The 24,903-nt window shown below is 52.3% G+C and overlaps 2 protein-coding genes across 2 annotated transcripts in view; both read right to left on the bottom strand.

Annotated features, from left to right (window-relative positions):
• Window positions 1-16,336, bottom strand: part of MGLL (monoglyceride lipase) — a 401,877-nt gene extending 385,541 nt beyond the window's left edge. Inside the window, exon 1 of the mRNA XM_075995941.1 lies at window positions 16,318-16,336. The gene's annotated coding sequence lies outside the window, so the exon portion shown is untranslated. The remainder of the gene's footprint in view (window positions 1-16,317) is intronic.
• Window positions 2,763-23,642, bottom strand: RPN1 (ribophorin I). Its single transcript, XM_075995937.1, has 10 exons — window positions 23,326-23,642; window positions 16,694-16,758; window positions 15,438-15,744; window positions 13,430-13,639; window positions 11,331-11,523; window positions 10,153-10,252; window positions 8,046-8,184; window positions 5,914-6,033; window positions 4,675-4,920; window positions 2,763-3,456 (listed from the first exon to the last, which is right to left on the bottom strand). The coding sequence occupies exons 1-10, from the start codon at window positions 23,605-23,607 to the stop codon at window positions 3,274-3,276; spliced, it is 1,845 nt and encodes a 614-aa protein (XP_075852052.1). The 5' UTR covers window positions 23,608-23,642; the 3' UTR covers window positions 2,763-3,273.
• Window positions 23,643-24,903: the final 1,261 nt, after the last annotated feature.

Genomic DNA, 24,903 nt, shown 5'->3' with positions numbered 1-24,903 from the left:
ACCCTCACCTGCAACCCTCACCTGTGTCACCTGTGACCCTCACCTGCAACCCTCACCTGTGTCACCTGTGACCCTCACCTGCGTTACCTGTGACCCTCACCTGCGACCCTCACCTGTGTTACCTGTGACCCTCACCTGCGACCCTCACCTGTCACCTGTGACCCTCACCTGCAATCATCACCTGTGACCCTCACCTGCAACCCTCACCTGTCACCTGTGACCCTCACCTGCGACCCTCACCTGTCACCTGTGACCCTCACCTGCGACCCTCACCTGTCACCTGTGACCCTCACCTGCGACCCTCACCTGTCACCTGTGACCCTCACCTGCGACCCTCACCTGTGTCACCTGTGACCCTCACCTGCGACCCGCATCTGTGTTACCTGTGACCCTCACCTGCGACCCTCACCTGTCACCTGTGACCCTCACCTGCGATCCTCACCTGCAACCCTCACCTGTGTCACCTGTGACCCTCACCTGCGACCCTTACCTGTGTTACCTGTGACCCTCACCTGCGATCCTCACCTGTCACCTGTGACCCTCACCTGCGATCCTCACCTGTGACCCTCACCTGCAACCCTCACCTGTGTCACCTGTGACCCTCACCTGCGATCCTCACCTGTGTCACCTGTGTCACCTGTGACCCTCACCTGCGACCCTCACCTGCAATGAGTCACCAGACGTGATAAACGCACGGCCTGGCTGCAAGCGGGGTCACACCCGCCAGCCCAGCACTCGGGGAGGAGGCCAGGGAGGGAGGACCGCTTGATCGAGGCCCGGAGTGGGAGGCCGGCCTGAGCAAGAGCCAGCCCCCGTCTCTACTGAAAATAGAAGGAAACGAGCTGGACGACTGAAAATAGAGAGAGAAAAAACGAGCCGGGCGTGGAGGCGCATGCCTGCAGTCCCAGCTACTCGGGAGGGAGGCCGAGGCGGGAGGATCGCTGGAGGCCAGGAGTTCGAAAGTTTGAGGCTGGCGTGCGCAAGAGCCAGAGCCCGTCTCTTACTACAATAAATAGAAAGAAACGAGCTGGACGACTAAAAAAATATATAAAAAGAAAAGAGCCGGGCGTGGAGGCGCGTGCCTGGAGTCCCAGCTCCTCGGGAGGGAGGCCGAGGCGGGAGGCTCGCTTGATTGAGGCCAGGAGTCGGAGGCCGCTGTGAGCGAGGCCGACGCCCCGGCACCCACTCTGGCCCGGGCGACAGAGCGAGACTCTGTCTCAAAAAACGAAAGACATCCCTATCCCCAAAGTTAAAAATTCAGCTCCCAGGGAGCGGGGGGATGGGAAGTACGCGCAACCTCAACACTTGTGCCCAGATGAAACACGGAAATATAAAAGTAAATTAAAAATATAAGAAGATAATACAATATAAATATGATAAAAATATAAAAAATAAAATCAAAACAAATGAAAATAAAAACATAAAAAAATTAAAAAATGCAATATAAACATAATAAAAATGTGAAAACTGATAAAAAATTTAAAAGCAAACGAATATAAAAACATAAAAAATTTAAAAACAAGCGAAAATAAAAATATAAACGTATAAAAAATGATAAAAGATAAAATAAATAAAAACATAAAAAACTAACAAAAAATAACAAAAATATAAAAATATAAAACAGGCCGGGCGCGGTGGCTCACGCCTGTCATCCCGGCACTCTGGGAGGCCGAGGCGGGCGGATTGCTCAAGGTCAGGAGTTCGAAACCAGCCTGAGCAAGAGCGAGACCCCGTCTCTACTAAAAATAGAAAGAAATTAATTGACCAACTAAAAATATATATACAAAAAAATGAGCCGGGCATGGTGGCGCACGCCTGCAGTCCCAGCTACTCGGGAGGCTGAGGCAGGAGGCTCGCTCGAGCCCAGGAGTTTGAGGTTGCTGTGAGCGAGGCTGACGCCACGGCACTCACTCCAGCCCGGGCAACAGAGTGAGACTCTGTCTCAAAAAAAAAAAATATATATATATATATATAAAATAAATAAAATAAAAAATAAATATAAAAACATTAAAAAAGATAAAACAAAAATAAAGGCCGGGCGCGGTGGCTCACGCCTGTAATCCTAGCTCTTGGGAGGCCGAGGTGGGCGGATTGCTCGAGGTCAGGAGTTCAAAACCAGCCTGAGCGAGAGCGAGACCCCGTCTCTACTATAAATAGAAAGAAATTAATTGGCCAACTGATATATATATAAAAAATTAGCCGGGCATGGTGGCGCATGCCTGTAGTCCCAGCTACTCGGGAGGCTGAGGCAGGAGGATCACTCGAGCCCAGGAGTTTGAGGCTGCTGTGAGCGAGGCTGACGCCACGGCACTCACTCTAGCCTGGGCAACAAAGCGAGACTCTGTCTCAAAAAAAAAAAAAAAAAAAAAAAAACAACAACAAAAAAAAAAAAACAAAAATAAAAAATATAAAGAATAAAAAAGGAAATAAAAAAATAAAGATATAAAAAATAACGAGGAACCAAAATATCAAAAGAAATACAAAACAAAAATATAAAACAACAATAAAAAACAAAATAAAAACATAAAAGAATAAAAAAAAAACAAAGAACTGAAAAACATTAAAAACGCAATAAAGAATAAAACAACAAATCAACAAAGAGGCCAACATACTCAGTGAAGCCAGAACGTGGACCACTCCGGCATTTTTTAGTCCTTGGTTAAAAATAACTAAAAAAACACAGCAAATAAAACAGATAGAAAGCAAAGAGACAAAATGAGCGAACAGCAGCAGCGTCTCCCAACAGGACACGCACACGGCGCTCACGGTCGCTGTTTTATTTCCACTCGTCGTCGACACGGGCTTTTCTTTTTTTTTTTTTAAGAAGAAGAGACAACCAAAAGCAAAAACCGAGAAACCCCACATTCCCCACGACACACACCCGCGGAGGCCGGGCAGCCTCAGCAAGCCTTTCGAAAGGACTTCAAAAAATCTACTGTTATCTCGACTTGAGAGCACAGAAGCCGTCAGCAGCCACTGACAAAATCTGGGTTGGAAAAAGTGACTTTTTTTTTTTTTTTTTTCTTTACTCTTTTTAAGTTTAAAAAAAAGAAAAGGAAAAAAAAAAAACAAAAAAACAGAGGAAAGGTTTAGGGCCGAGAGCCTCTCCTCTCCCCCCTCTTTGGCCTGCCTCGGGTCCTGGGTTCGACTCCCGCCGGGCGGCCTGCGGACGACGCGACACCAGCCTCCCTCCCTGGCCTCCGCCTGTGCTGTCGGCCTCTACACCCCTCCCTCCTGCCTCCGGGAGGCCCGAGGCCGGCCGGGCGGGGGCCGCTACAGGGCGTCCAGGATGTGGTCGATCTTGGCCACCAGCTCCTGCCGCTTGCCCGAGAGGAGCTTGTCGTTGTCCACGTAGGTGTCCTTCTTCACCTTCCCCGCCACCAGCCTCTCGGCCTCCACCGCGGACTTGAGGACCAGATCCTTCACCTGCGCGTCCAGCTTCTGCATCTCGCTCACCTGCCGGGGGGGGGGGGCGACGGGGAGGTGACACTCGAGAGCCAGCAACCCACCCCCCCACCCCGAACCCCGCAGCACCCCAAAATATAAGCGCCCCGCCCGGCCTGCCGTCCCGGCACTCTGGGAGGCCGAGGAGGGAGGATCGCTTGATGGAGGCCAGGAGTTCTAAACAAGCCTGAGCAAGAGCGAGGCCCCGTCTCTACTAAAAACACAAAGAAATTAATTGGCCAACTAAAAATATATAGAAAATAAACGAGCCGGGCGTGGAGGCGCATGCCTGGAGTCCCAGCTACTCCAGAGGGAGGCCGAGGCAGGAGGCTCGCTCGAGGCCAGGAGTTCGAAACCAGCCTGAGCAAGAGCGAGACCCCGTCTCTACTAAAAATAAAAACAAATTATCTGGGCAACTAAAAATACATACAAAAAAAAAATAATAATAATGAGCCGGGCGTGGTGGCGCATGCCTGGAGTCCCAGCTACTCGGGAGGGAGGCCGAGGCGGGAGGATCGCTCGAGGCCAGGACTTTAAAACCAGCCTGAGCAAGAGCGAGACCCCGTCTCTACTAAAAATAGAAAGAAATGAGCTGGACAACTAAACAAAAAAAAAATATAGAAAATATTAACCAGATTCCTGTAGTCCCAGCTACTCAAAAGGAGGCTGAGGCAGGAGGATCGCGCTCGAGGCCAGGAGTTCAAAACCAGCCTGAGCAAGAGCGAGACCCCGTCTCTAATTAAAAAAAATAAGAAAGAAATGAATTGAATGAGTAAAAATATATACAAAAAACGAGCCGGGCGTGGAGGCGCACGCCTGTGGTCCCAGCTACTCGGGAGGGAGGCCGAGGAGGGAGGATCGCTGGAGGCCAGGAGTTCAAAACCAGCCTGAGCGAGAGCGAGACCCCGTCTCTACTAAAAATAAAAGTAAATTAATCCACCAAGGAAAAATATATAGAAAAAACGAGCCGGGCGTGGTGGCGCATGCCCGTAGCCCCAGCTACTCGGGAAGAGAGGCCGGGGCAGGAGGCTCGCTGGAGGCCAAAAGTTGGAGGCTGCCTCCACGGGACTCACTCCAGCCCGGGCAACAGGGCGAGACTCTTGTCTCAAATAATAATAATAATAACGATAACGAAACACCGCGCGGGGCCGCACGCGAGCCGGACGGCAGCCTCGGGGCCAGGGCGGCGGGGCAGAGGCCGGCGGGGGGAGGCCGGCGTGGGAGGCTCACCCGGTCGCAGAGGTCGGAGCCCTCCGCCTTGAGCCTGGACTGCAGCACGGCGATCTCGCCGGTCAGGGCCTTGTGCTCGGCCTCCAGGCTCTTGCGGCCTCCGCTGAGGGCGGCCGCATCCCGGGACTGCTTGTAGCGGTTGACGGCCTCCTCGAAGTGGCGGTAGAGGCCCAGCCTCTTGTTGACCAGCGTCAGCACCTGCTCCGTGATGCAGGCCACCTTCATCCGGGCCTCGGCCGCCGGGTCCTGCGGGGAGGGGGAAGGGGGGAGAGAGACTCCGCGTGAGGGGGGAGGCCGAGGGAGGAGGCCCAGGGAGGAGGCTAAAGCCACCGCGGCCACGAGCTGTCCCCACCAGGCAGCGACAGGCTCAGAGCCTCAATGACACTTGACCTCCAAGGTGACCCTGTGTTTTTTTTTTTTTTTTTTAAATTGAGGCAGAGGCTCGCTCTGTCCCCCCGGGGCTGGAGAGACGTGGCGTCGGCCTCCAACTCCTGGCCTCGAGCGAGCCTCCCGCCTCGGCCTCCCAGAGTGCTAGGATTACAGGCGTGAGCCACCGCGCCCGGCCCTGTTTTTTTTTTTTTAAACAGAGTCTCGCTCTGTCACCCGGGCTAGAGTGAGTGCCGTGGCTTCAGCCTCACTCACAGCAGCCTCCAACTCCTGGCCTCAAGCGAGCCTCCCGCCTCGGCCTCCCTCCCGAGTAGCTGGGACTCCAGGCGTGCGCCTCCACGCCCGGCTCGTTTTTTGTCTATATATTTTTACTCGTCCAGCTCATTTCTTTTCTAATATTTTTTAGCAGAGACGGGGTCTCGCTCTTGCTCAGGCTGGCCTCCAACTCCTGGCCTCGAGCGATCCTCCATCCTCGGCCTCCCAGAGTTAATTTATTTATATACATATATATATTTTTTAGTTGTTCAGCTGATTTCCTTCTACTTTTGTAGTAGAGAGTAGACAAGGGGTCTGGCTCTTGCTCAGGCTGGCCTCCAACTCCTGGCCTCGAGCGAGCCTCCCGCCTCGGCCTCCCTCCGTCCCGAGTAGCCGGGACTCCAGGCGTGCGCCTCCACAACACCCGGCTCGCTTTTTCTTCTATATATTCTTAGTCGTCCCGCTCGTTTCTTTTTTTTTTTTTAGTAGAGACGGGCTCTCGCTCTGTAACTCAGGCCGGCCTCCACCTCCCGGCCTCGACCGCGGTCCTCCCTCCCCGGCCTCCCCCCGGAGTGCTGGCACGCCAGGCCCGGGCACCTTGGTGATGGAGAAGTCGAGCCGGACGTAGACGATGACGGTGAAGAACAGGACGTAGAAGGCGGCCACCACCAGCAGCGGCTCCTGCAGCATCAGGACCTTGTTGAAGGTGTAGTGCACCTGCGGGGGGGGCGGGACGCGGCTGTCACCCGGCCCGGCCTCGCCCCGACACACACACCCCAGCAGGGAGGCCGCCCTCGGCCTCCCCGTTTTAGAGGCCGCTCAGCGCTCAAACCTCGCCAGCCCCCCCAAAAAAAACGGAGGGACCGTGGAGGAGTTCCCCCTTTTTTTTTTTTTTTTTAATTAGAGGCTGGCTGTGTCGCTAGAGTGCTGGGGCGTCGGACTCCCTCTCGGCAGCCTCCGACTCCTGGCCTCGAGAGAGCCTCCAGCCTCGGCCTCCCTCCTGAGTAGCTGGGACTACAGGCATGCGCCACCACGCCCGGCTCATTTTTTGTCTATTTATATTTTTAGTCGTCCAGCTCATTTCTTTCTATTTTTAGTAGAGACGGGGTCTCGCTCTTGCTCAGGCTGGCCTCCACCTCCTGACCTCGAGCGAGCCTCCCTCCTCGGCCTCCCAGAGTTAATTTTTTATATAAATAAATATTTTTTTTTTCTCTCTTTTTTTTTTTTTTGAGACAGAGTCTCGCTTTGTTGCCCGGGCTAGAGTGAGTGCCCTGGCGTCAGCCTCGCTCACAGCAGCCTCACACTCCTGGGCTCAAGTGATCCTCCTGCCTCAGCCTCCCTCCCGAGTAGCTGGGACTACAGGCATGCGCCACCATGCCTGGCTAATTTTTTCTATATATATCAGTTGGCCAATTAATTTATTTCTATTTGTAGTAGAGACGGGGTCTCGCTCTTGCTCAGGCTGGCCTCCAACTCCTGACCTCCTTGAGCGAGCCTCCCTCCTCGGCCTCTGAGAGTTAATTTTATATACATACATATGTGTGTGTATATATATATATATATTTTTTTCAGTTGGCTAATTAATTTCTCCCTATTTTTAGTAGAGACAGGAGGTCTCGCTCTTGCTCAGGCTGGCCTCCACCTCCTGACCTCGAGCAAGTGATCCTCCCTCCTCAGCCTCCCTCCCGAGTAGCTGGGACTACAGGCATGCGCCTCCACGCCCGGCTCGTTTTTTCTATATATATACATATAGATATAGATATATATTTTTTTTTTACCAGCTAATTTCTTTTCATTCTTAGTAGAGACGGCGTCTCGCTCTTGCCGAGGCCGGTCTCGAACTCCTGACCTCAAGCGATCCTCATGCCTTGGCCTCCCAGAGTTAATTTTTTATAAATATATATATATATATTTTTTTTCAGTTGGCCAATTAATTTCTTCCTATTTATGGTAGAGACGGGGTCTCGCTCTTGCTCAGGCTGGCCTCCAACTCCTGACCTCCAGCGATCCTCCCGCCTAGGCCTCCCAGAGTGCTGGGACGACAGGAAGGAGAACACATGCCCGGCTCATTTTTCCTATATATATTTTCAGTGGGCCAATTAATTTCTTTATATTTATAGTGCCGACGGGGCCTCGCCTATGCTGAGGCTGGCCTCCAACTCCTGGCCTCGAGGGATCCTCCCGCCTCGGCCTCACCCGGCTCATTTTTCTCTATATATTTTTAGTTGGCCAATTCATTTCTTCCTATTTTTAGTAGAGACGGGACTCCTGACCTCCTTGAGCGAGCCTCCCTCCTCGGCCTCTGAGAGTTAATTTTATATATATATATATTTTTTTTTTTTTTCAGTTGGCCAATTAATTTCTCCCTATTTTTAGTAGAGACAAGAGGTCTCGGTCTTGCTCAGGGTGTCCCGACCTCCTGACCTGGAGCGATCCTCCCGCCTCGGCCTCCCTCCCGAGTAGCTGGGACTACAGGCGTGCGCCCCCACGCCCGGCTCATTTTATATATATATATATTTTTTTTTTTTTAGTTGTTTTGGCTCATTTCTTTCTATTTTTTTTAGTAGAGACGGGGTCTCGCTCTTGCTCAGGCTGGCCTCCACCTATCCTCCCGCCTCGGCCTCCCTCCCAGAGCGCCGGGACGACAGGCGTGGGCCTCCGCCCCGCCCGGCCGGGCTGTCACCGCCTGGCCCCGAGCCCCCCGCGGTGCCGGGGAGGGGCCCGCTCACCACGATGTCCTGGATGTGCTGCTCCACCAGGTTGTTCTTGTAGGCCACGATGACCGGGCGGCCGAAGGTGTCCAGGTAGGTGTAGTGCAGCTCGTCCGGGGCTCGCACGATGTCGTAGGGGCTGTCGATCTGGATGTTCCTGGAGGCAGATGAGGATGAGAACGCACAGGCTCGTGGCCCCGGGCGACGGGGCCGCTCAACGCCTGGGGTCCCTCCCAGCCACCGGGGAGGCCGGGGCCGGAGGATCGATGGCCCGAGGCCAGGAGTTGGAGGCCGGCCTGAGGAAGAGCCAGACCACGTCTCTAACTCTCTACTACAAAAGTAGAAGGAAATCAGCTGAACAACTAAAAAAATATATATATACATATATATATATATATATAAATTAACTCTGGGAGGCCGAGGCGGGAGGATCGCTCGAGGCCAGGAGTTGGAGGCCAGCCTGAGGAAGAGCCAGACCACGTCTCTACTCTCTACTACAAAAGTAGAAGGAAATCAGCTGAACAACTAAAAAAAAAAAATATATATATATATATATATATATATATATATATATAAATTAACTCTGGGAGGCCGAGGCAGGAGGATCGCTCGAGGCCAGGAGTTGGAGGCCAGCCTGAGGAAGAGCCAGACCACGTCTCTACTCTCTACTACAAAAGTAGAAGGAAATCAGCTGAACAACTAAAAAAAAAAATATATATATATATATATATATAAATTAACTCTGGGAGGCCGAGGCAGGAGGATCGCACGAGGCCAGGAGTTGGAGGCCAGCCTGAGCAAGAGCGAGACCCCGTCTCTACTAATGAAAATAGAAAGAAATGAGCTGGACGACTAAAAAAATATATAGAAAAAATTAGCCAGAAGATGCCTGCAGTCCCAGCTACTCTGGGAGGCCGGGGCCGGAGGATCGATGGCTCGAGGTCAGGAGTTCGAAACCAGCCTGAGCAAGAGCGAGACCTCATCTCTACTAATAAAAATAGAAAGAAATGAGCTGGACGACTAAAAAAATATATAGAAAAAATTAGCCGGAAAATGCCTGCAGTCCCAGCTACTCTGGGAGGCCGGGGCGGGAGGATCGATGGCTCGAGGCCTGGAGTTCGAAACCAGCCTCAGCAAGGGCGAGACCCCCGTCTCTTCTACAAAAAACAGAAAGAAATGAGCCGGACAACTAAAAATATGGAGACAAAAAAAAAAACGAGCCGGGCGTGGTGGCGCACGCCTGTAGCCCCAGCTGCTCGGGAGGGAGGCCGAGGCGGGAGGCCAGAATTGGAGGCTGCTGTGAGCGAGGCTGAAGCCACGGCTCTCTGGCCCGGGCGACACAGCAAGACTCGGTCTCCAAAAAAAAAAAAATTCCCTGCAAGAACAGCAACTCCAAGTACTATTTTGCAAAAAATAAAAAAAAATAAGAAAAACGAAAGTCCCTGCAATTCTTTTAGTCCAAAAACTTTGCAAAAAAGGAAATAAATAAAAAGAAATAAAAAACAAAAGTCCCTGCAGGCTTCTCTCGTTTTCTTTTTTTTTTTTTTTTCAGACTGAGTCTCGCTCTGTCGCCCGGGCTAGACTGAGTGCCGTGGCGTCAGCCTCGCTCACAGCAGCCTCCAATTCTGGCCTCCCGCCTCAGCCTCCCTCCCGAGTAGCTGGGACTACAGGCGTGCGCCACCACGCCCGGCTCGTTTTTCTTTTTTCTATATAGTTTTACTTGTCTGGCTCATTTCTTTGTATTTTTTCTTTTTTTTTTTAGTAGAAGTCAGGCTATTGCTCTTGCTCACATTGGTCTCCAACTGCTGGCCTCAAGCGAGCCTCCCGCCTCGGCCTCCCTCCCGAGTAGCTGGGACTACAGGCATGCGCCTCCACGCCCGGCTCGTTTTTTTTTCTATATATATTAGTTGGCCAATTAATTTCTTTCTATTTTTTTAGTAGAGACGAGGTTCTCGCTCTTGCTCAGGCTGGCCTCCAACTCCTGGCCTCAAGCGAGCCTCCTGCCTCAGCCTCCCTCCCGAGTAGCTGGGACTACCTCCTGTGACCCCCAGAATCGAGGTTCCTCTGGAGGTGGCCACAGGCGGCAAAGGGCGACGGGGCAGAGGGACGGCGCGGGCTGACTCACTTGGCCCCTTCGGGCAGGATGATCTTGACGGTCAGGGAGTCGATCACTTGCTCGTCAAACACGTGGTCCACAAACCTCATCTTCAGCGCGTACTGGTCACCTGGGAGGGGGGAGGCCGACATGCGCAGTGGCGTGAAAAGCGGAGAATCTGACGCCTGTCGTCCCGGCACTCTGGGAGGCCGAGGCGGGAGGATCGCTCGAGGCCAGGAGGTGGAGGCCAGCCTGAGCAAGAGCGAGACCCTGTCTCTACTAAAAATAGAAAGAAATTAATTGGCCAACTAAAAATACATAGAAAAAATGGGCCGGGCGTGGTGGCGCATGCCTGTGGTCCCAGCTACTCGGGAGGGAGGCCGAGGTGGGAGGATCGCTGGAGGCCGGGAGTTGGAGGCTGCTGTGAGCGAGGCTGACACTACAGCACTCACTCTAGCCCGGGCAACAGAGCGAGACTCTGCCTCAACAAAAAATAAAAAAATAGAAATGAGCTGGACAACTGAAAATACATATAGAAAAAACGAGCCGGGCGTGGAGGCGCATGCCTGTCGTCCCAGCTATTCGGGAGGGAGGCCGAGGCAGGAGGATCGGTTGAGGCCAGGAGTTGGAGGCTGCTGTGAGCGAGGCTGACGCCACGGCACTCACTCCAGCCCGGGCGACAGAGCGAGACTCTGCCTCAGAAAAAAAAAGTAAAAAAAAAAAAAAGTAAAGGAAGAAATTAAAGAACAGCTTAAAAAAACAAGACAAAACAAAGAAACAAAGCAAAACAAAGAAAACAAAACAAAAAGACACAACAAAACAAAGAAACAAAATAAAAAAAAGAAACAAAACAAAGAAAGAAAACAAAACAAAACAAAATAAAGAAACAAAACAAAAAATCACAACAAAACAAAAAAAACAAAGAAACTACAAAACAAAGACACAAAAGAAACAAAAGAAACAAAATAAAGAAACAAAACAAAAAATCACAACAAAAAAGCAAAACAAAACAGAAACAAAACAAAGAAACAAAACAAAACAATAAACAAAGAAAACAAAAAACAAAACAAAACAAAAGAAACAAAACAGAAAGAAAACTAGACAAAAAATCAAAACAAAACAGAAAATAAAACAAGACTAAACAACAAAACGAAACAAAACAAAAACACAACACCCGGCGGGGGCGGCGTGTCGCCGCGGGCACGCACCCAGGCAGTAGAGGTACTCGTAGCTGGGCAGGTTGTAGCCGATGACGTAGTGCGTCTTCCAGCCGCCGAACAGGGGAAACCGAGGCCGGATCTCCATCTCGACCGAGTCGTCCAGCACGTGCAGGTGGCTGGTGGACACGTTGCCGATCTCGTCGCGGTAGTACACGTCCTGGGCCGCGGCGGGCAGGATGGTCTGGGGGACAGAGACCGCGCGCGCGTGGGACGCCGGGACCCCGCTCAGAGAGGGGGACCCCGACTGCGGGAAGGAATGCCAGGCCGGGCGCGGCGGAGGCGTGTGCCTGTCGTCCCGGCACTGTGGGAGGCCGAGGCGGGAGGCTCGCTGGAGGCCGGGAGTCGGAGGCTGCTGTGAGCGAGGCTGACGCCACGGCGCTCACTCCAGCCCGGGCGACAGAGCCAGACTCTGTGTGCAAGAACGCGAGTGTGCGGGCCGGGGGTGATCGAGTTACAGCTTGTGGCAAGCTTGTGACAGCTTGTCACCCCTTGTCACTGCCTGTCACCCCTTGTGACAGCCTGACAGCTTGTCATCCCGTCACTGCTTGTCACCCCTTGTGACAGCTTGTCACCCCTTGTCACCCCTTGTGACAGCCTGACAGCTTGTGACTCCTTGTCACCACTTGTCACCCCTTGTCACTGCCTGACAGCTTGTCACCCCTTGTGACAGCCTAACAGCTTGTCACCCCTTGTCACTGCCTGTCACCCCTTGTGACAGCCTGTGACAGCTTGTCACTCCTTGTCACTTGTCACCCCTTGTCACAGCCTGACAGCTTGTCACCCCTCGTCACCCCTTGTGACAGCCTGACAGCTTGTCACTCCTTGTCACCGCTTGTCACCCCTTGTGACAGCCTGACAGCTTGTCACCCCTCATCACTTGTCACCCCTTGTGACAACCTGCAACTTGTCACCACTTGTCATCCCTCGTGACAGCCTATGACAGTTTGTCACCCCTTGTCACTGCTTGTCACCCCTTGTCACTGCTTGTCACCCCTTATCGCTGCCTGTCACCCCTTGTGACAGCCTGTGACAGCTTGTCAACCTTGTCACTCCTTGTCACCCCTTGTGACAGCCTGACAGCTTGTCACCCCTCGTCACCGCTTGTCACCCCTTGTGACAGCCTGACAGCTTGTCACCCCTCGTCACCGCTTGTCATCCCTTGTGACAGCGTGACAGCTTGTCACCCCTTGTGACAGCCGGTGACAGCTTGTCACTCCTTGTCACCGCCTGTAATCCCTTGTGACAGCTTGTCACCCCTTGTCACCGCTTGTCATCCCTTGTGACAACCTGTGATAGCTTGTCACCCCTTGTGGCAGCTCGTCACCCCTTGTCACCCCTTGTAACCGCTTGTGACAGCTCATCACCCCCTGTAACCCCTTATCACCGCTTGTCACCCCTCGACACCCCTTGTGACAGCTCGTCACCCCTCGTCACCCCTCGTGGCAGCTCGTCACCCCTCGTGACCCCTCGTGGCAGCTCATTACCCCTCGTCACCCCTTGTGGCAGCTCCTCACCCCTCGTCACCCCTCGTGGCAGCTCGTCACCCCTCGTCACCCCTTGTGGCAGCTCCTCACCCCTCGTCACCCCTCGTGGCAGCTCCTCACCCCTCGTCACCCCTCGTGGCAGCTCCTCACCCCTCGTCACCCCTCGTGGCAGCTCATTACCCCTCGTCACCCCTTGTGGCAGCTCCTCACCCCTCGTCACCCCTCGTGGCAGCTCGTCACCCCTGGTGACCCCTCGTGGCAGCTCATTACCCCTCGTCACCCCTTGTGGCAGCTCCTCACCCCTCGTCACCCCTCGTGGCAGCTCCTCACCCCTCGTCACCCCTCGTGGCAGCTCGTCACCCCTGGTGACCCCTCGTGGCAGCTCATTACCCCTCGTCACCCCTCGTGGCAGCTCCTCACCCCTCGTCACCCCTCGTGGCAGCTCGTCACCCCTGGTGACCCCTCGTGGCAGCTCATTACCCCTCGTCACCCCTTGTGGCAGCTCCTCACCCCTCGTCACCCCTCGTCACCCCTTGTGGCAGCTCCTCACCCCTCGTCACCCCTCGTCACCACCCCCCGCCCCCGCGACAGGCCGTGGCTGACCTTGAAGGCGCGCACGGAGGCGGCGCCGCTGTCGGGCTGGCGCTGGTAGTCGTAGCGCGAGAAGGGGCCCTTGAGCGCCGCGCCCGAGTGCCGCAGCCACACGCTCTCCTCCACCGCCACGTTGCCCCAGTGCGACACCTCGATGGCCCGCGCCAGCCCCGTCACCGTCAGGAACGGGCTGTTGTTCTCGAAGTGCGCGCGCAGCACGGCCTGCGGGGGGGACAGGGCACACAGTCGGCGCCTGCTGTGTACGCGCGCGCCCGCCTAAAATGACTCCAGATCTCCATGTCACTCTTGTGGACTGAAGCCGGGCCCCCAAACTTTTTGAGCAGGGGCCGCCTCACCGTCCCCCAGGAAGGTGGGGAGCCGGACTAGAGCTTAGTGAAGAACTGCGAACAGATTCTTGTGCGCTCTGCAAATCTCTCATTTTGAAGTAAAAAAGCAAACGGGCAGGCCGGGCGCGGAGGCCCACGCCTGTCGTCCCAGCACTCTGGGAGGCCGAGGCGGGAGGATCGCTCGAGGTCGGGAGTTGGAGGCCAGCCTGAGCAAGAGCGAGACCCCGTCTCTACTATAAAATAGAAAGAAATTAATTGGCCAACTAATACATATAGAAAAAAAACGAGCCGGGCGTGGTGGCGCATGCCTGGAGTCCCAGCTACTCGGGAGGGAGGCTGAGGCAGGAGGATCGCTTGAGGCCAGGGGTTCGAAACGAGGCTGAGCAAGAGCGAGACCCCGTCTCTACTAAAAAAAGAGAAAGAAATGAGCTGGACAACTAAAAATATATACAAAAAACAAGCCGGGCGTGGAGGCGCGTGCCTGTAGTCCCAGCTACTTGGGAGGGAGGAGGCCAAGGCAGGAGACTCGCTTGAGCCTCAAAGTCGGAGGCTGCTGTGAGCGAGGCTGACGCCACAGCACTCACTCCAGCCCGGGCGACAGAGCGAGACTCTGTCTCAAAAAATAAACAACAAAAAAGAACAAACAGAAGAGGAAGGGCCACACGCGGGCCATGGCTTTGAGGCCGCCCGATCCGAAAAAAATTAGAGGCGGAGCCCGCCCGATCCGAAAAAAATTAGAGGCGGAGCCCGCCCGATCCGAAAAAAATTAGAGGCCGAGGCCGCCCGATCCGAAAAAAATCAGAGGCTGAGGCCGCCCGATCCGAAAAAAATTAGAGGCCGAGGCCGCCCGATCCAAAAAAAATTAGAGGCTGAGGCCGCCCGATCCGAATTTTAGAGGCCGAGGCCGCCCGATCCGAATTTTAGAGGCCGAGGCCGCCCGATCTGAAAATCAGAGGCCGAGGCCGCCCGATCCAAGAATTAGAGGCTGAGGCTGCCTGATCTGAAAAAAAATCAGAGGCCGAGGCCGCCCGATCCGAAAAAAATTAGAGGCCGAGGTCGCCCGATCTGAAAAAAATTAGAGGCCGAGGCCGCCCGATCCGAAAAGAATCAGAGGCTGAGGCCGCCCGATCCGAAAAAAATTAGAGGCCGAGGCCACCCGATCTGAAAAAAATTAGAGGCCGAGGCCGCCCGATCCAAAAAAAATTAGAGGCTGAGGCCGCCCGATCCGAATTTTAGAGGCCGAGGCCGCCCGATCCGAATTTTAGAGGCCGAGGCCGCCCGATCTGAAAATCAGAGGCCGAGGCCGCCCGATCCAAGAATTAGAGGCTGAGGCTGCCTGATCTGAAAAAAAATTAGAGGCTGAGGCCGCCCGATCCGAAAATTAGAGGCTGAGGCCGCCCGATCCGAAAAAAATTAGAGGCCGAGGCCGCCCGATCCGAAAAAAATCAGAGGCCTCGGCCGCCCCATCCGAAAAAGATTAGAGGCCGAGGCCGCCCGATTTGAAAATCAGAGGCCGAGGCCGCCTGATCCGAAAATTAGAGGCTGAGCCCGCCCGATCCGAAAAAAATTAGAGGCCGAGGCCGCCCGATCCGAAAAAAATCAGAGGCCGAGGCCGCCCGATCCGAAAAGAATCGGAGGCCGAGGCCGCCCCTCGCGGGATCTCGCGGGCCTACCTGGCTGAAGGCGGGCACGTCGCGGAAGGGCCCGTAGTCCAGCACGTCGTCGGAGCGCGCGGGGTTGCCCAGCCGGCTGTAGCTCTCCACGTTGCGCGAGCCCAGCCGCACGCGCGTGGTCTGCGTGGCCGTGGGGTAGGGCGAGTAGAAGTAGTGGTTGCCCTCGAACACCACGAACTGCTTCTCGGCCTGCGTGATGTGGGTCGGGTAGGGCCGCAGCGCGTGGGTGTACACGGCCTCCACCACCAGCGACACCCTGGAGCCCGGGTCCAGCGGGGCGGGCAGCTTGACCGTGAAGAACCGGCCGCTGGGGGGGGGGTGCGGGGAGGGGGGAGAGAGAGAAAGGAGACGGGAGAAGGTGGAGGCCGGGCGCGGAGGCCCCACGCCCCGGCGGCCCGGCCCCACGGAGGCCGGGGAGGGAGGATCGCGCTCGAGGCCGGGAGTCGGAGGCCGGCCTGAGCAAGAGCGAGACCCCGTCCCTCTACTGAAAATAGAAAGAAGTTAACTGCACCACTAAAAATATATACAGAAAAAATTAGCCAGATGCCTGTAGTCCCAGGTACTCGGGAGGGAGGCTGAGGAGGGAGAATCGCTCGAGGCCGGGAGTCGGAGGCCGGCCTGAGCAAGAGCGAGACCCCGTCCCTCTACTAAAAATATAGAAACAAATGAGCTGGACAACTAAAAATATATGTAGAAAAAATTAGCCAGATGCCTGTAGTCCCAGGTACTCGGGAGGGAGGCCGAGGAGGGAGGATCGCTGGAGGCTGGGAGTCGGAGGCCAGCCTGGGCAACTGCCGGATCCCGGCTCTACTAAAAATAGAAAGAAATTCATTGCACGACTAAAAACATAGACAGAAAAAATTAGCCAGATGCCTGTAGCCCCATGTACTCGGGAGGAGGCCGAGGAGGGAGGATCGCTCGAGGCCAGGAACTGGAGGCCGGCCTGAGCAAGAGCGAGACCCTATGTCTCTACTAAAAAAATAAATAAAAAACAGAAATAAATGAGCTGGACAACCAAAAATATACAGAAAACAACGAGCCGGGCGTGGTGGCGGCGCATGCCTGTTAGTCCCAGCCACTCGGGAGGGAGGGAGGCCGAGGCGGGAGGCTCATTGCTGGAGGCCGGGAGTAGTCTGAGGCCGCCGTGAGCGAGGCTGACGCCACGGCACTCGGGACGACAGAGCGAGACTCAGCCTCAAACAACAAAAAACAAACAAACAAACAAAAAAAAAGAAGCACCCCGCGCGTCGGCTCACCTTCTGCCCTTGACCTTGGTTTCCCGCACTTCTAGATTGTTCTCTTCCTCGTCCTCCCCTTTCGCCTGCGAAAGAACAGACAGGGCGCGTCACCCCTTTCTGCGTCCTCTGGGCTGCGGGTCGGCAAATGACCGAGAGGCCCCTCAGGAACTTCGACCCTCGGGAGCCCTCGGGGCGTCTGAGAGATGGAATATTACGGTGTCAGGAACAAGTGTTCCCGTCGGAAAGACCGGGACGTTTTTCTTCCTGGGGGACGGTCGCGCTGGGGACTCAGGCTTGTTGGGGGGGAAAGAGGGTCGGAAAGACGGCATTTGTTGAGACCTTAGAATCCGGACCCCCGCGATACGCCGGAATAAAAATAAATAAATGAAAATAAAGATGAGAAAAAAATTTAAAAAAAAAAAATAATAATAATATTGTCTTCCTGAAAGATGAGACGGTCACCAAAAAAAAAAAAAGAAAAATGAAAAAATGAAAAGTACGAAAAAAGTGAAAAATTTGAAATGATTAAAGATCCAAAAAAAAAAAATGAAAAGTACGAAAAGCAAAAAAATTTAAAATAATTAGAGATCAAAAAAAAAAATGAAAAGTACGAAAAGTAAAAAAATTTAAAATGATTAAAGACCAAAAAAAAAAAATGAAAAGTACGAAAAGTACAAAATTTAAAATAAGGCCGGGCGCGGTGGCTCACGCCTGTCATCCCAGCACTTTGGGAGGCCGAGGCAGGAGGCTCGCTCGAGGTCAGGAGTTCGAAACCAGCCTGAGCGAGACCCCGTCTCTACCAAAAAATAGAAATAAATTAATTGACCAACTAAAAATATATATAGAAAAAATGACCCGGGCATGGTGGCGCATGCCTGTAGTCCCAGCTACTTGGGAGGCTGAGGCGGGAGGCTCGCTGGAGGCCAGGAGTCGGAGGCTGCTGTGAGCGAGGCTGACGCCACGGCACTCACTCCAGCCCGGGCAAGAAAGTGAGACTCTGTCTCAAAAAAAAAAAAAAAAAAAAAAAAATTTAAAATAATTAAAGATTTAAAAAATATATATATGTATATTATCTCCCTGAATGATGTGACGATCAACAAAAAGAAAAAAGAAAAATGAAAAGCAAGAAAAGTAATAAATTTAAGATAATTAAAAAAAAAAAAAAGAATATTGTCAATGGCCGGCGCGGAGGCTCACGCCTGTGATCCCGGCACTCTGGGAGGCCGAGGCGGGAGGCTCGCTCGAGGTCAGGAGTTCGAAACCAGCCTGAGCAAGAGCGAGACCCCGGTCTCTACTAAAAAAAAAAGAAAAAAATAGAAACAAATTAATCGGCCAACTAAAAATAGACAGGAAAAAAAAAAACGAGCCGGGCGTGGAGGCGCACGCCTGTCGTCCCAGGTACCAGGGAGGGAGGCCGAGGCGGGAGGCTGGCTAGAGGCCAGGAGGTGGAGGCTGCCGTGAGCGAGGCTGACGCCACGGCGCTCGCTCCGGCCCGGGCGACAGAGCCAGACTCGGCTTCAGAAAAAAGGAGGAAAAAAAAAAAAAAATAAAGATTATCGTCAAGAACTTACTTACATATATATATATATATAGAACAAGGAGTATAATAAACTCTGTAAATATAAAATATTTGCCTGGCCGGGCGCTGTGGCTCACGCCTGTAATCCTAGCTCTTGGGAGGCCGAGGCGGGCGGATTGCTCAAGGTCAGGAGTTCAAAACCAGCCTGAGCAAGAGCGAGACCCCGTCTCTACTATAAATAGAAAGAAATTAATTGGCCAACTGATATATATATAAAAAAAATTAGCCGGGCATGGTGGCGCATGCCTGTAGTCCCAGCTACTCGGGAGGCTGAGGCAGAAGGATCGCTCGAGCCCAGGAGTTTGAGGTTGCCGTGAGCTAGGCTGACGCCACGGCACTCACTCTAGCCTGGGCAACAAAGTGAGACTCTGTCTCAAAAAAAAAAAAAAAAAAAAAAATTTGCCTGAATGATCAAATACATACCAAGAAATAAAGACCAGACTTCCACATACACTTCCCTAGTTACTAATATTTAGACCCAGTTAAAAAGCAGAGAAAAAAATTAAACAAAAAAAAAAAAAAAGAAAAAGAAAAAATATATATACTTCTCAAAGACCCCTTTCTGGACATTTTCTTCCCTTATTATATTAAAATATACATATTCATACAAACAGTCTTTAATAAAGTACTAACACAAGTCCCATGCCTGACCAAACAAAACTGCAACTTTTTACAAAACAAATTAACACTGTCAGGCCGGGCGCGGAGGCTCAGGCCCGTCATCCCAGCACTCTGGGAGGCCGAGGAGGGAGGATCGCTCGAGGCCAGGAGTTGGAGGCCGGCCTGGGCAACACAGTGAGACCCCCCGTCCCTCCAGAAAAGGAACGATTAGACGGGCGCGGTGGCACTTGCTTGCAGTCCCAGCTACTCGGGAGGGAGGCCGAGGCAGGAGGGTCGCTCGAGGCCGGGAGTTGGAGGCCAGCCTGAGCAAGAGCGAGACCCCGTCTCTACTAAAAAAAGAAATTAATTGACCAACTACAAATATAGAGAAAAAAAACGAGCCGGGCGTGGAGGCGCATGCCTGTCGTCCCAGCTACTCGGGAGGGAGGCCGAGGCAGGAGGATCGCTGGAGGCCAGGAGTTGGAGGCCAGCCTGAGCAAGAGCGAGACCCCGTCAATACTAAAAAAAAAAAAAAAATAGAAATGAGCTGGAGAACTAAAATATATAGAAAAAAATGAGCCGGGCGTGGTGGCGCACGCCTGTAGTCCCAGCTACTCGGGAGGGAGGCCGAGGCAGGAGGCTCGCTGGAGGCCAGGAGTTGGAGGCTGCTGTGAGTGAGACTCTTTCTCAAAAATAAAGAGCTCGTTCTCCCCCCACAAGCACGTCTAGCCCAGAATTTTGGCCTCACCCAGAAGGGAACGACCACCAAGACTGGGGGGTCCCTCTACGTTGCCCAGGCTGGCCTCGAACTCCTGGCCTCCAGTGATCCTCCGGCCTTGGCCTCCCAAAGTGCTGGGGTCCAGCCCAAGGTGAGAGATAATTTCACCTGCTCGGCATTCACGCCTCCTCCTCCACCTCCTGTTTTTTTTTTTTATTATTTTTTTGAAAAAAAAATTGTTTTTGAGAAAAATTGTTGCCCAGGCCAGAGTGAGTGCCGCGGCATCAGCCTCGCTCACAGCAGCCTCCGACTCCTGGCCTCGAGTGAGCCTCCCGCCTCGGCCCCTGAATTAAGTGGGACTACAAGCATATGCCAGCATGCCCATCTAATTTTTTTTTTATATGTATTTTTACCTGGCAAATTTCTTTCTATTTTTAGTCTTGCTCTTGCTCAGGCTGGCCTCCAACTCCTGACCTCGAGCGAGCCTCCCGCCTCGGCCTCCCAGAGTGCTGGGACTACAGGCGTGAGCCTCCGCGCCCAGATATTTTCTGTATATATATATTAGTTGGCCAATTAATTTCTTTCCATTTATAGTAGAGACGGGGTCTCGCTCTTGCTCAGGCCGGTTTCGAACTCCTGACCTCGAGCGATCCTCCCTCCTCGGCCTCCTCCCAGAGTGCTGGGATGACAGGCGTGAGCCTCCGCGCACGGCTAACTTTTTCTTTATTTTTTTTTCTATTTTCAGTTGGCCAAATAATTTTTTTTTTTTTTTTTTTGGAGACGGGATGTCGCTCTTTCTCAGGCTGGCCTCGACCTCCTGACCTCGAGCGATCCTCCCTCCTCGGCCTCCCATAGTGCTGGAATGACAGCTATAAGCCACACCACGCCTGTCTCACTTTTACTTTATACTTTTAGTTGTCCAGCTAATTTCTTTCTATTCTTTTAGTAGAGACGGGGTCTCGCTCTTGCTCAGGCTGGCCTCCACCTCCTGACCTCCAGCGATCCTCCCCCCTCGGCCTCCCAGAGTGCTGGGATGACAGGCGTGAGCCTCCGCGCCCGCCTAATTTTTTATATATATATTTTTTAGTTGATCGATTAATTTCTTTCTATTTTTTTTAGTAGAGACGGGGTCTCGCTCTGGCTCGGGTCGGCCTCCAACTCCCGGCCTCCTCGGGCGATCCTCCCGCCTCGTCCTCCTCCCAGAGTGCTGGGATGACGACAGGCGTGGGCCTCCGCGCCCGGCCTCCGCTACCGAATTTGGAGGCCGGATATATGAGGGGCTTCTCAAGATCCTCTGAGCCCCGGCCATCTGCTCGAATCCCGGTCTATTCCGATGGCGCTTACAGGACGCGGACGTGTGTTTTCCTAACTGCAGGAAGCGGAAAAATAACGCCGACGCTTCCGGTGGGATTTTATGCTCATTGTGTAAATACATTACCGTTCCATATACATTAAACGGTATTAATAGATATTCTCATTTAATATATATTAAATATATTAACTGTATTAAATATTGAATATATTAAATATGTCAAATTAATACCGATTACTTTTGTCCGGTAAACAAGCACGGGAGGCCGAGTCTTTGCAAGTCTGCAAATGCAATTCAGCACCATGGTAGAATGTCGATTAAGCTAACAGAGTGTCTGCATTGAAAATTATATACTAAAAAAATTATATAAAAATTATATTAAAAAATTATATAAATTATATAAAATTATTTTAAAAATTATATATATAAAGGAAAAAAAGGAGAATTAATTCATGAGCCGGGCGTGGAGGCGCACGCCTGGAGTCCCAGCTACTGAGGAGGGAGGCCGAGGCGGGAGGATCGCTGGAGGCCGGGAGTTGGAGGCCAGCCTACCTAAGAGCGAGACCCCGTCTCTACTTAAAAATAGAAACGAGCTGGACAACTAAAAATATATAGAAAAAACAAAAAAAAAAAGAGCCGGGCGTGGAGGCGCACGCCTGGAGTCCCAGCTACTCGGGAGGGAGGCCGAGGCGGGAGGATCGCTGGAGGCCAGGAGTCGGAAGCCACTGTGAGCGAGGCTGACGCCACGGCGCTCACTCCAGCCCGGGCAACAGAGCGGGACTCTGCCTCAAAAATAAAAATAAAATAAAAAGAAGAAAGAAAGAAAGAAATAGTAAGGCCGGGCGCGGTGGCCCACGCCTGTCATCCCAGCACTCTGGGAGGCCGAGGCGGGAGGCTCGCTCGAGGTCAGGAGTTGGAGGCCAGCCTGAGGAAGAGTGAGACCCCGTCTCTACTAAAAATAAAAAGAAAATACTGGCCAAATAAAAAAAATATAGAAAAAATTAGTTGGGCGTGGTGGCGCGTGCCTGTCATCCCAGCTACTCCGAGAGGGAGGCTGAGGCAGGAGGCTCGCTCGAGGCCAGGAGTCGGAGGCTGCTGTGAGCGAGGCTGACGCCCCGGCACTCACTCCAGCCCGGGCGACAGAGCGAGACTCTGTCTTAAAACAAATAAATAATATAAAAATAGAAATTTTTGGCCACTTAAAAAAAAATATAGAAAAAAACGAGCCGGGCGTGGAGGCACATGCCTGTCATCCCAGCTACTCCAAGAGGGAGGCCGAGGCGGGAGGCTCGCTCGAGGCCAGGAGTTGGAGGCCAGCCTGAGCAAGAGCGAGACCCCGTCTCTACTAAAAAAAAAAAAAAAAAAAAAAAAAGTAAGGTGGAAAATTAAAAATATATATAGAAAAAAACGAGCCGGGCGTGGAGGCGCACGCCTGTCGTCCCAGCTACTCACGACGGAGGCCAAGGCCGGAGGCTCGCTGGAGGCCAGGAGTCGGAGGCTGCCCGCACTCTGGCCCGAGCTACCAAGGGAGCCTCTTGTCTCAAAAAAAAAAAAAAGAAAGAAAAAAATTTTTAAAAAAAGAAAAAATAAATAAAAAGAAAGCAGCAGCTTCAAAAAAAAAAAAAAACACCAAATATTGGGTAAAAAAAAACAATAATAATAATAAAAAAAAAAACCGGAAAAGTCATTTTCCATCACTCCTTTGTCCTCCCCTTGGGCCTCCACGTCCGCCAAATGCAGTTGTTTTTTTTTGAGGCGGAAAAGCCCTTTCTGGGCACCTTGGAGGCCGCGGCCTCCCTCCAGCCTCGCTTGCAATGAATGATAGGCCGGAGGGAGGCCAGAAAGGGAGGCCCAAGGAACAAAACCCACGTCCGCCAAATGCAGTTTTTTCTTTTTTTGAGGCGGAAAAGCCCTTTCTGGGCACCTTGGAGGCCGCGGCCTCCCTCCAGCCTCGCTTGCAATGAATGATAGGCCGGAGGGAGGCCGGAAAGGGAGGCCCAAGGAACAAAACACCTGTTTTTTTTTTTGTTTTTTTTTTTAATAAGAGGAGGGAAGAGGACTTGGGGGTCGCCCCGCTGGGGTCCAAAAATCCGCCCTGGGTGTGAGTGACCCCAATGACAGGCCGGAGGGAGGCCAGAAAGGGAGGCCCAAGGGAACAAAACCTTTTTTTTTTTTTTTTTTAATAAGAGATGGGGGAGAGGACTTGGGGGTCGCCCCGCTGGGGTCCAAGCAGCCGCCCCGGGTGTGACCCCGAGCTGACGTGTCCCCCAAACCCCACGCGGGGAGAGAAAAAGGGGCGGGGCCAGTGTCAGCTTCCGGCCTCTACCCGGGCCTCCCCGGCGGGCCTCCGGTCCGCGCGAACGGCTTTATCTCGTCCAAAGCCGGCGGGGACCGCGACAGAAGGGCTCGGGGCGGCGGGAGGGAGGGCGACGGGGACTCACCTGCACGCCCAGGTGCGCCAGGCGGGCCTCGAGCTCGGGCTCCAGCGCCAGCAGGAAGGACGAGGCCCGGGAGGCCGCGCCGCCGTGCCCGGCGTGCGCCAGCACCACCTCGGCCGTCACCTTCGCCAGGTGGCTGCTCAGGTCCACCGTGCGCCGCACGTCCTCGTTCACCAGCGCCGGCGCCGCCTCGGGGGACGCCAGGCCCCGCGCCGCGAGCGCGGCCAGGAGGAGAAGGCGGGCGGCGGGCGACGCCATGACAGGAGGCCTGAGCGGAGCGGACATGGAAGGCGCCACCGCGCAGGCGCGGCCACGCCTACTCCGAGGCACCGCGCATGCGCGAGGGCGGAGGAGAGCACGACTGCGCAGGCGCCGCCGCGCCGCGCGCCACCGAGCGGCCGCTGATTGGGCCGAGCCTGGGGTGACTCGAGAAGGCGGCGCCCGGCCACGAAGGACCCCGCCCGTCTCCCGGGGCAACCGGGCGGCCCGCCGGGCGCCTGATTGGAAATCAGAGACCGGCCCCTCCCCCCAATAGAAGGACTCCATTGTTGCTGCTGTGTCTGTTTTTCTTTTCTTTTTCATTTTTTTTTCCTTTTCTTTTTTTTTTTCTTTTTTTTCCCGCCTTTTTTTCTTTTCTTTTTTTTTCTTCTGTTTTTTTCTTTTTCATTGTTCTTTTTTTTTCTGTTTCCTTTTTTTTTTCTTGTTTCTTCTTGTTTTAGTTGTTTTTTTTCCTTCCTTTTTTTTTCTTTTCTTTTTTTCCCCTTGCTTTTGCTGTTTCATTTATTTTCTTTCTTCCCCTTTTTGTCTTTTTTTTCCTTTTCTTTTTGCTTTTTCATTTATTTTCTTTCTTCCCCCTTTTTGTCTTTTTTTCCTTCTCTTTTTGCTTTTTCATTTATTTTCTTCCCTCCCCCTTTTTTTTGTCTTTTTTTCCTTTTCTTTTTGCTTTTTCATTTATTTTCTTCCTTCCCCCTTTTTTTTGTCTTTTTTTCCTTTTCTTTTTGCTTTTTCATTTATTTTCTTCCTTCCCCCTTTTTTTTGTCTTTTTTTCCTTTTCTTTTTGCTTTTTCATTTATTTTCTTCCTTCCCCCTTTTTTTGTCTTTTTTTCCTTTTCTTTTTGCTTTTTCATTTATTTTCTTCCTTCCCCTTTTTTGTCTTTTTTTCCTTCTCTTTTTGCTTTTTCATTTATTTTCTTCCTTCCCCCTTTTTGTCTTTTTTTCCTTTTCTTTTTGCTTTTTCATTTATTTTCTTCCTTCCCCTTTTTTGTCTTTTTTCTTTTCTTTTTGCTTTTTCATTTATTTTCTTCCTTCCCCCTTTTTGTCTTTTTTCCTTTTCTTTTTGCTTTTTCATTTATTTTCTTCCCTCCCCTTTTTTGTCTTTTTTTCCTTTTCTTTTTGCTTTTTCATTTATTTTCTTTCTTCCCCCTTTTTTTCCTTTTCTTTTTGCTTTTTCATTTATTTTCTTCCTTCCCCTTTTGTCTTTTTTTTTCCTTTTCTTTTTGCTGTTTCATTTATTTTCTTTCTTCCCCTTTTTTTTGTCTTTTTTTCCTTTTCTTTTTGCTTTTTCATTTATTTTCTTCCTTC

This window comes from Microcebus murinus, chromosome 20 (genome assembly GCF_040939455.1).
Source record: "Microcebus murinus isolate Inina chromosome 20, M.murinus_Inina_mat1.0, whole genome shotgun sequence".
Classification (NCBI taxonomy): Eukaryota; Metazoa; Chordata; class Mammalia; order Primates; family Cheirogaleidae; genus Microcebus; species Microcebus murinus.
Note: the sequence above shows the minus strand (reverse complement) of the source record. Positions and strands in the feature narration are given on the sequence as shown.